The 10,724-nt window shown below is 36.3% G+C and overlaps 1 protein-coding gene across 1 annotated transcript; it reads right to left on the reverse strand.

Moving 5' to 3' along the window:
* Positions 1-472: 472 nt before the first annotated feature.
* LOC107810735 (polygalacturonase-like) lies at positions 473-2,367 on the reverse strand. The gene is made up of 4 exons (XM_016635545.2): positions 1,869-2,367; positions 1,323-1,612; positions 903-1,131; positions 473-812 (listed from the first exon to the last, which is right to left on the reverse strand). Exons 1-4 carry the CDS (start codon positions 2,310-2,312, stop codon positions 591-593), a joined length of 1,185 nt encoding a protein of 394 aa, XP_016491031.1. The 5' UTR covers positions 2,313-2,367; the 3' UTR covers positions 473-590.
* Between the last annotated feature and the right edge of the window lie 8,357 nt (positions 2,368-10,724).

Genomic DNA, 10,724 nt, shown 5'->3' on the forward strand with positions numbered 1-10,724 from the left:
CCGAACCGTAAATACTTTGGTTTGGTTTGGTTATTAATATTACAAACCCGAAAACCGAACTGTACTTTCATACTAACCGACTGAACCGACTGACGCCCACCCTAGGTGACATTGGGTTGGGTTATGGCCTATGGGTGGGCTGAAGTTAAATGAAGCGGGTAAAAAAGAGAGATAAGTTTTTTTGTTCATGAGCTGTCACGTGTCGCTCCGTTAAAATTAAGAGTAATTTTGACTCAAAGTATAACGGTAGGGGCTCAAAGTCATCAAATAATATATAACAAAAGGTATTTTTAAACCTTTTTCGATAGTACATATATATATTTGGCCTTTTCCGTTTGTAAAATAATCAAAGTGTAACTAATGCTTTTGAATAATGTGTATTCACTTCTTTGTTCTGGAACAAAACCTTTTTTTTTCTTTTTCTTTAAATTTACATATGGCATAATTTACAGTCGAGAAAAGTCCCATGAAACACAATACAACAATTTGGAACCCTACAAAAAAAGAATATGTAGTCCCTTGCATATATGCCTCTTTCCTGCCACCCCAAAAAGGAAAAAAAAGAAAGAAAAAAAAGACCCAACAGTGGGTTAATATAAACAATTATGAGGCAAGATGATTCCTCCAGTATTTCCTCTAATATTCTTGCAAATAGGTTGAGCTTTTCCGTTCAAATAAGTAAGCTTTATGTCTTGTAACTTTATTCCACTGCATGGATTGCTTGGACTGCAGTCAAAAGTCATGGCTACTTGCGTTGCTGATGTTCCTAATATATTTTGATATGTCACTTGATTGATCTTTACACCAGAAGTCTGCCAATTTATATGCAATTGAATACCAAATTAGATTCATCAATTTGGTATTTCTTTTTGTAAATTTAAACACTTTTTTTTGGGAATTACCTGGCCTGGACAGCCTTGGTTGTTGGGACAGTAATTTTGATCAATGATGATTGGGTTGTCAACATTCCTCATGATAATGTTTTGATAATTAATGTTAGTGACAAAACCAGTGCTGGGTCTTGCCCAAGACTTTATCCTTAATCCATTATCAGATCCAGTGAACACTGAATTAATTAATGTCACGTTCTGCACACCATCTTCTTTGTAATCTCTTGCTAGACTTCCAATGCTGCAAAGTACAAACCAAAAACACAATTAAGTTTGTTATGATAAGTGAAATTAGAAAGAGAAATGGTTCAGATTTTATCCCTAAAGTATTCGATTTGTCTTACGCTTGCCTTTTGGTACATTGCCAATGAAAACAAATTGCAAACATTAGGGTATATTGGCAATGAAAAGAAACAAGTGAATATAATTTACCTAACACCATGTCCAGGTCCACATTGAATCTTCTCCATCCAAAGGTTTCTTGTGCCAGGGCCAATAGATATACAATCATCTCCAGTTTTGATACTTGTCCCAGTGATAGTAACACCAGTTGAAGATTGGACATGAATGCCATCAGTATTGGGACTTAACTCTGGTGCTATTATTCTTACATTTTTAACCATCACATTCTTGCAGCTATTTATTACCAAGTGCATTAACTGGCTATTGACTGATGTTAAGCCTTCAATCTCAACATCATTTGCCCAGTTGAACGTTATAGACTGCATTAACACATATATTAAGATAATTGAATTGGAAAATAGACATATATATGACTAAATGAAATTAATACTCCACTAAATACTTTCCACTGTAGCTTAACCAGAGATTTGAGTTTCGAGCTTAAGGAGTGGAAAAGAAGTGTTTTTTATCCTTAATTAATGACGAATCCAAATTAGTCTGACAAACGTAACACAGACTAATAAGAATATCGAATATATAGTTAAACTGAGAAAACATGATAAGTTGACAACTTACCCTAGCTCCAACAGGGCAATTCTTCCCTGACTTCCGGCAAGCCCAAAATCCAGCTCCATTTCCATCAAGAGTTCCTCCTATGACCGAAATCCGGTTAACTTGAATGAACAAAATCCAGTAGCCGGAGTTGCCAACGGCGCGATAATCCGACGGAGCCACAAGAGTTCCATCGATTTTTACAGTGATTTTACTTTTGCATGGCCCTCTAAATGTTGCAGCCTTAATTAAGTACTGTCCACCAGGAACGTAAATGGTGGCTGACTTCACTGAGCTGCATGCAGCAACCCATGCTTTCACAAATGGCTGAGTTGCATCACTTTTGCCGTCTGATTTTGCTCCAAAGCTCAATACATTGTACGTTACTGATGCTGCGTTTGATTTCAAGAAAATCAATCCAAAACAAAACAAGTAGACACAACACCAAGGAATTAAAAGCTTAGCCATGTTGTAGAGGGAGGGTTCGGAGTGGGATTTTTCTTGTTTCTTTCTTTTGTTGGGGTTTTCTTTCTATGTTAGAGGGTAGGAAAAAAGGGGTTTTGAGACTAGTATTTAAAGTGTTCTTAGGAGTGGAGGGGTCTGACTTTTTGTTGTTATATTAACTGCTAATGATCTATAATTGGCCAATGATTATAAGAATCAATGAAGCTAACTATAACTTTTTTGTTTTCGGTATCCGCATTGGGTTTCGATTAAAACCTGATTCGAGCTGATAAATTTTACATTAGAGGTAAAGTACACCGTATGAAAGATAACTTCATTCTCAAGACTCGAAACTCGAAATCTGAAACTCAAAATTTTTAATGAAAAATGAAAAGTAGTTATCACTCCATGATTGTTGGTAAAGCTAACCATAATTCAACGAAAAGAGCCTACTTTATTAGTTTCGTGTTATGATATGTACGGTAACCATGTGATAAGAGCATGTTTGCCTATAGCATCTAATCATATGCATGTTCAAATATACTCAAGCGGTCATTCTAAACTGGAAATAAAAAATGATATTTGCATTCCAAGTCAAAGAAAAGAATGATTCTTCATCTAAAAAAAAAATGTTTGGTGCAAATGGATAATATAATAGAAGCTAGTTAAAGTTATTACATGCTAAAGTGTTCATGCTGCTTAGAGAAATTTCTAAGGCGTGATTCATATATAACACAAGTTTCAAAAGTATTTCTTTTATTCTTAAATTCCGAAGTCATGCAAACACTATCACATAAATTGAGACGGAGAATAATTAATTATTATTATTAGAGAAACTAAAAAAGTTCAAATAATGTAGTTTTGAATATATCATACAATTATAACTTTACCAACATAACGGGAGACCATAAGAAAATCTTAAGAAGTATAATTCAAGCAGAATAGATAAGTCGTTGATCTTAAACTTTAAGATGCAACAAGGGCTCATCAGCAACCTAGTAAGTTAAGTGCATGAATGTGAATTGTAATTAAGTAAAACAAATGATATGGCTTAATAATTCTAATTTTGTCAACGTTTATGAACGGCTTTAGTTGATGGAAAAACAAAAATGAAATAATAAACGGACTATATATTGTCAACTATTAAAAAGAAATGAAAGTGCTTGCTATTTTGCAAGGCAAGTGTTTGAATGTTAGCTACCTGACACATGGGATCAATCAGTCATGGAGCGTTTTCAGGCGAAATGATCGCCGTTTGTATAGTTATTCACGTTCTTTTTCTTTTTCCTTGTTCTCACTAGACGTTGGTATTCGATTTGAAGTTTCGCTTAAATTTAAATTTGTATTGTACAAAGAGAAAGTACTTTTTATATCTTTACACCTTGAATTCAAAACCTCTTATTACGAAAGGTGGAGGGTCTTATATATCTCACCACAAACCCTTGGTGGTCAGATTCTTTCTTGTTAATAAACAAAACAATTGACTCTAAATAGGAAGTTGGGATCTGTTATCGTTACAACTTCATCTGTTTGTCTCTGCTAATAATTATGAATACAACAACAACAACCCAGTGAAATCCTACTAGTGAAATTTTGGGAGGGTAGTGTGTACGCAGACCTTACCCCTATCCGAAGAGGTAGAGAGGCTGTTTCCGAAAGACCCTCGGCTCAAGAGGACAAAAGGAGACAATATTTATATCATTACTAATAACTATGAATGTAAGGAAAAAAAAAGAAAAAAAGAAAAAAAAAAGGCAGATCTAGCAAGTTGGGATTGAACCACAAATTTTGTCAAGCAAATTCTTTACGTATACATGAATATTACTCCTCATAAAAAAAAAAATTGTGTTCTAGAAGAGTGGAAACAAGTTTGGAGGATAGACATGTTCAGGCCTCCTTTAACATTGCCATAGAAATCAAACTCTCCCTCTCCTTCTTTAACTTTGAATGTAAACATTTCTCTCATTATATATATATCAGCAGCCGAGAATTGACCGATAGCTTAAAATAGTTAGCTAATCATTAGTGGCATAAAATGCAATTTTCCTCTAATTTACTCATAATTAAAGCCCCGAATATTATTGTTAAAATTATTTGATGCCTATTTACATGCCAAGTTAAGTGATGATATAATGTGGAAAACTTGTTTTTTTCTTTTTTGTTTGTTTCAATGTGTTGATGTGTATATTATTATATATATGAGGAAACAATTTGTAGTTGAGTTGGAACTGGTACTTTAGTAAAGGGGGAGAAGTTGGAGTTTGAAATGGAAAGAAGCTCCCGGACCCTTCCCCGGATAGTTAATTGATATTTCACTACTAAATGGACATTCCAATTCAAAGGGAGGAGCTAACCCTAGGACATCCTAATATTTTTTTTTTAAATTCTCTCTCTCCAAGAGTTTTCCATCTTAATTTTGGGTGACTCGAACTCACAATCTATTGGTTGAAAGTGGAGGATGCTCACCATTAGAACAACCCACACTCCAATTTACCTTGAAAATTTGGGTTGTGTCGACAAAACTAGGTTAATGAAGGAATTAATTGGACACGCTTCATGTAGCCTAAAGTTGGAAAATCAACTAACTTAAATGTTTTGGCCCATCAAGTGTGCTACTACGTGTTAGACACATGATTTTTGCAAGCACGTGGAAACTAATAATTTGAGGGTATCATTGGAACAAGAGAATATATGTGTGACACAGTTTGAAAAGTTATAAGGATGTTTGGTATTAGGGATGAGTGTTTGGAATGGTAGGAAATGTTAATAGTATGAGTTGTCCAAAGTAGGAAGAATCAGGTAAAAAAAGACTTTTGAAGTCTTTGTGTAATAATTTAGGACATATTTTTTTGTTAACAAAAAATGTGTAATTAAAGAGGTTAGGGGGTCAGATTAAAAATAATAAAAGTTGTGGGTAAATATTAAAAATTTTAGTAAATCATAATCATTCAAATTATTTCAAATTTTTATTTCCCTCTTCTTTCTCCTCTTTACTTCTTCTTATCCTTCTTCCTTGTTTCTTCTTTCTCTTCCTCATTCTCTCATTCTTCTTCCTTACTTTCTTCTTTCTCTTCAACTTTCGTTGTTGTTGCTGCTGGTTTGTCTATGTCATCTTCTTCTTCTTCTTCGTTTTCTTCCTTGTCTTTTTCTTCTTTCCCTCTTCATCTCATTTTCATCTTCTTCTTCTTTTTTTATTTTTTCTTTTCTTCTAGTGGTTTAAAATATACGAGAGAAAGAGAAAAATATGAAATTTTACAAAGTGAGTATTCTGCAAAATACCTTCGAGATGTTTCAAGGCATTCTCATAAATGAGTATTATGCAAAACATCCCTCAAACATCCCCGGGGAACTGTTTCAAACATCTCTCGGAATGTTTGAAACATCTCCGGGATGTTTGAAACATCTTCTGGATGTTTGAAACATCACTCGGGATATTTCTTCTGCTTCTTTCTTTTTAATGTTTGATCTTTTTTCCAGAGATATTTCAAACATCTCCACAGATGTTTGAAATATTTGTGCAGATATTTTCAAACATCTCAGTAAATGTTTGAAACATTTCTCTAGATATTTGAAACATCTTCCTAAATGTTTGAGGATTAAGAGTGGCGGAGGATAGAGAGGAACGTTGCGAGATGGAGGAGCAAGAGGAGGATAGAGAGGAGCGTTGCGAGATGGAGGAACAAGGGGAGGAGGAGTGGCCGGAGGAGGTGGAGGAGGGGGGGAGGAGGGAGACTTTTTTGTAAATAAGAAAAGTTTGGTATTTTTAAAAATTATGTCATTAACACTAATCACAAAAATGTCCATTGTACCCCTATTCTTAACACTTTTGTCTTAAAAATTAATATAAGTTTTGAAGTGTCTTAAAAATTAAAATCCTCCTTCTCAAAAAAGCATACCAAATGGTCTAAATGGTAAGTGGGAAACATCCCGAAACTCATTTGAGGTGAAACTATACTTCAGTAAATTTAAGTACGTATTCTATGGTAAAACATATGTTAAAACAACATTTGTACGTACTATTATTGATATAGTTCTTAATCTTAGCAACAAACAAACACCTCTAGTAAAATACATGAAAGATATTAAAGTGTATATATATATATATATACATATATATATTCCAAAACAAAGAAAACAAGATGTATAAATTATTTCAAAAAGAAACACAAGATAATTGGCATTAGAGATTATAATACCTTGACAAACTTGCTTTCATTTCAAAAAACTCATATTCATTAGAAACCAAAAAGGAAGTTTCACTTCCATATCAACAAATAGAACGAATCCAAAGAAGAAGAAGAGAGCAACGTCAATTGAAAACCATACTAATCTGGTACAAACAACATATTAATGAATCAGTAAAATATAAAAACAGGATAAAAGAATTACATCCACCAAATCAAAAAAATTGAAGAGAACAAATAACATTTGGAAATAATCATTATCAGAAAATCAATACATCAATAATTTTCGTAAAACAAAAGTAGAGTAAATAGTGTTACATCCAAAGTAACCATGTTCTAGGCAAAAATATTTCAAAAGATAAAGAACAAAAAAAATATTCCAAAGGGATTGACCTGATGCCAAAAGGAATGAAAAATTTAGTTGAGAGCAGGACTATTTGAAAGGGACGGACTCTTGGGTGCCATATTTATTTGTACTAAAATGAAGACCACTGTCTTAAAAGTCACTCCTATAATTATGAAAGGTACTAAATAGGGCGGTAAATATTGAGTAATGGCGAAAAAGAAAAAAGAAGAAGAAAAAAACGTACCTTCAGGAGTTACAATGGATGAATGGAATCAATAGTAAGTGTAATAATTATCATATTTTAATAGTAAAAAAGTCTGTTACCAAAAGATCTCTTTCCTTCCCCTTATTTCATTTATGACTGTAATTCATAGAGTAATTAAATAATTATATTAAAATAAGGTGAAAAACCAAAAAAATCACAAAAAAGATAAATGTGAATGAAAGCCATAGAGATATGCCACATCAGCTTTCTCATTCCCAACTTTATATATATATATATATATATATATAGAGATAGATACCTAATTTATACTAGCACACTAAAGTTATCTCGAAAGAATGTGATAGTAAAATAATACTTCAAAGGTAAATCTTATTCAACCTTTTTCGAGTAACTACCGTATCATACATGGCAACAACCCTGCTAAAGCTGGACAAAGAAGCACTCCAATAGCTTGCATCCTAAATTTTTCATTACAGAAAAGGGCAAGAAGGACTTTTAATGTTAATTATAATTGAAAACTAATTATTTTTGCACAATATATAAAAAGAAAAAGGACTAAATTTAAATATACCCTGCATTCCACTTTCTGATCAATTATAGCCCTACCGTTATATTATTGTAGGCATATAAAATTTATTGGGTTTAATTTCAATAAATAATTTGGATGATATTTTAAATATACTAGTCCAAATAAATATTATGGACTAATATAATTGGATCAATTATATAAGCCTCATATATATAGATTAAATAAAGAGGAATTTTCAGAAACCACTATTGTTTAGTGACTATTAACTTCCTATAGCTATCATATACATAATTACTTCCTATAGCTACCTTTCAGTTGTTATGGTGATGTATTCGATATATTCGCGCTACAGTATTCATGAATACAGTAGCAAAAATCGGCTAAAAAATAGGGCAGTCTAGTTGTCAGCCGATGTATTCACATGTATCCGTGCCATGTATTCATGAATACAATAACGGCAATCAACGTAATAATAGGTCTCTCCAGTTGTTTAATAACGGAAAGCTGCTAATTTAACGTGATACACTCCTAATATAACTCAACTAAATCAATTATAACACACAACATTATCAATCCAATTAATGAGAAGATTTATCAGACGCTAAACACCAAAAAATAGAGCATTCTTTAGAGTTTCAGTCCCTCTTTTTTTCAGATATAACTCGAGTTTTTTTTTCCTGATATTGTTCGAGGTTCTGCTCGGAATTGATACAAGTATCTACAGAAATATTTTTAAATTCGATTTTCTAGATGACAAAACCAGCGACCAATTCAGTCGCCGGCGACTACCCTCCGCCCAGGTAAGTCCCCTCTCTCCTCTCCATCAGCCCACACCCCTCCTCCATCTCTTCCTCCGTCTCTCTCACCCCGCCTTTCCTCTTTTCCGTCTTGTCTTCTCCCTCTCTCACTGTCGACGAGACGCCGATGACGTCTCGCTAATCTTCTACACTCTGCTGGTTATCCTCTTTCACCCATCGTTTAACTTGACCAGACCTGTGTGCGCGTGGGGGTGCGCTCTTTCACTCTAGAGTGAATAAGACAGTAGACTCCGGCTAGATATGGTCCGGTCACCGGCGAGTGGGAACAACCACAGTCAGGTTTCAGGCCTGTCTGCGGCGCCGTGGTCACATGTAAACCAGACCCGTCTTCAAGCTAGGTGATTCATCACCTAGCAACTCCGGCCAGTTCTTTTACTACCACCATCGGCCACACTGTCTCCGTCAACGATACCAGGTTTTACGTTCCTGTCTTATTACACTTTGTCTTAGATACACATTGTTTAAATTTGTTTCATTGTTCGTTGTGTGTTCTATACTAGTATTGTGCTATAGCCATGGTTTATTTGCTTAGATCATTTAATTGTTTGACTCACATGTACTGTTTAGATCCTTTGTATTTGCTCTCGGTCCTATTAGCACTGTCTAGGGTATTTAGTTTCACATATCTTGCTGAGCTTGTGTCTTTAATTTATAATTCGTTAAATTATTGTCGTCTTAGTCCATATTTGTTTATTCACCGTATTAGTGTGCCTGTAGTTGCAACTTGTCTTCTTCTAGTTTGGTCTGTTGCCTTGTGTGTGTGTTAGTGATTCCCCTTAGTCTGTCGTAGGTATAGTAGTTGTGGTCTGGGATGGTCGAGTAAGGTCATGCCCTCGGGGGAAGCGGGGGGTAGGGCAAGGGTTGGGGGCGGGGCGGGAGGCAAGGGAGGTAAAGGGAACAAGGGTGTCCACTGGTTGAGAATTGGGTCATGAAATGTAGGTACATTGACGGGTAAGTCTATAGAGTTGGCGAAGATCCTCCAGAAGAGGAGGGTCAATATAGCGTGTGTCCAAGAGACAAGGTGGATAGGGGCGAGGGACGCGAGCGGGTATAAACTTTGGTACTCAGGAGTCCAGAAGGGTAAGAATGGAGTGGGTATCTTGGTGGATAGGGAACTTAAAGAGTCTGTGGTTGAGGTTAGACGAGTAAATGATAGATTGATGATTATTAAGTTGGTGGTTCGAGAGTCCACTCTAAACGTCGTTAGCGCATATGCGTCGCATGCGGGCCTAGATGAGGAGGTTAAACGGCATTTCTGGGAGGGGTTAGATAAGATTATGCGCCAGGTTCCTCCTGCTGAGAAGCTATTCATAGGAGGGGATTTCAATGGTCATATTGGGTCGACTGTAGGTGGTTATGGCGAGGTGCATGGAGGCTTCGATTTTGGGGAGAGGAACGAAGGAGGTACCTCGTTGTTGGACTTCGCTAAGGCTTTTGTGTTGGTGATTGTGAACTCTACCTTTTCAAAGAGGGAGGAGCATTTGGTTACCTTTCAAAATATGGTGGCGTAGACTCAGATTGACTATCTCCTCCTCATGAGGTATGACATAGGGTTGTGCAAGGATTGCAAGGTGATTCCAGGTAAGATACTCGCGACGCAGCATAGGCTCTTGGTGATGGACATTGGTATTATGTTAAAGAGGAGGAAAAGGTTTGCTCGAGGAAGAACGAGAATTAGGTGTGGAGCCTTAACTAAGGATAAAGCCCAAGAGTTGGAGGGGTGGTTGTCGGCTATGGTAGCTTGGAGGAGCAGTGGTGATGCGAGCACTATGTGGTCAACGACAACATATTGTATAAGGGAGGCTGCGAGAGAGGTGTTAGTAGTCTCGACGGGCGTCACTGGCGGGCACAAATAAGACTGGTGGTGGAATGAAGTGGTCCAAGATAAAGTGAAAGTGAAGAAGGCGGCGTACCTGAAGTTAGTGGGGAGCATAGGTGAGGAGGATAGGCGTGCATGCATGGAGAGGTATAAGGTAGCTAGGAAGGAAGCTAAGCTAGCGGTCGCGGAGGCTAAGACTGCAGCTTATGGTCGTATGTACGAGGAACTGGGGGGAAAAGGCAGGGAGAAGAAGCTATTCTGGCTTGCCAAGTTGAGAGAGAGGAAGGCTCAGGATTTGGACCAAGTGAGATGCATCAAGGACGACGATGGTAGAGTATTGATGGAAGATTCCCAGATTAAGAAGAGATGGCAGACTTACTTTCATAAACTTCTGAATGAAGAAGGGGATTGGGATATCGTGCTAAGTGAATTGGAGCATTCCGAGAGTCACTGTGTCTTTGGGTACTGCAGGCGCATCAAGGTTGAGGAGGTCGTGAGAGCTATGAGTAAGATG

The sequence above is a fragment of the Nicotiana tabacum genome, chromosome 15, assembly GCF_000715075.1.
Source record: "Nicotiana tabacum cultivar K326 chromosome 15, ASM71507v2, whole genome shotgun sequence".
Lineage (NCBI taxonomy): Eukaryota > Viridiplantae > Streptophyta > Magnoliopsida > Solanales > Solanaceae > Nicotiana > Nicotiana tabacum.

Coding starts and splice junctions, on each gene's coding strand:
- LOC107810735 (XM_016635545.2), bottom strand. CDS start 2,312: ATGGCTAAGCTTTTAATTCCTTGGTGTTGTGTCTACTTGTTTTGTTTT. Junction 1,613..1,868: donor ATTGCCCTGTTGGAGCTAGG/GTAAGTTGTCAA, acceptor GTGTTAATGCAG/TCTATAACGTTCAACTGGGC. Junction 813..902: donor ACCAAGGCTGTCCAGGCCAG/GTAATTCCCAAA, acceptor ATAAATTGGCAG/ACTTCTGGTGTAAAGATCAA.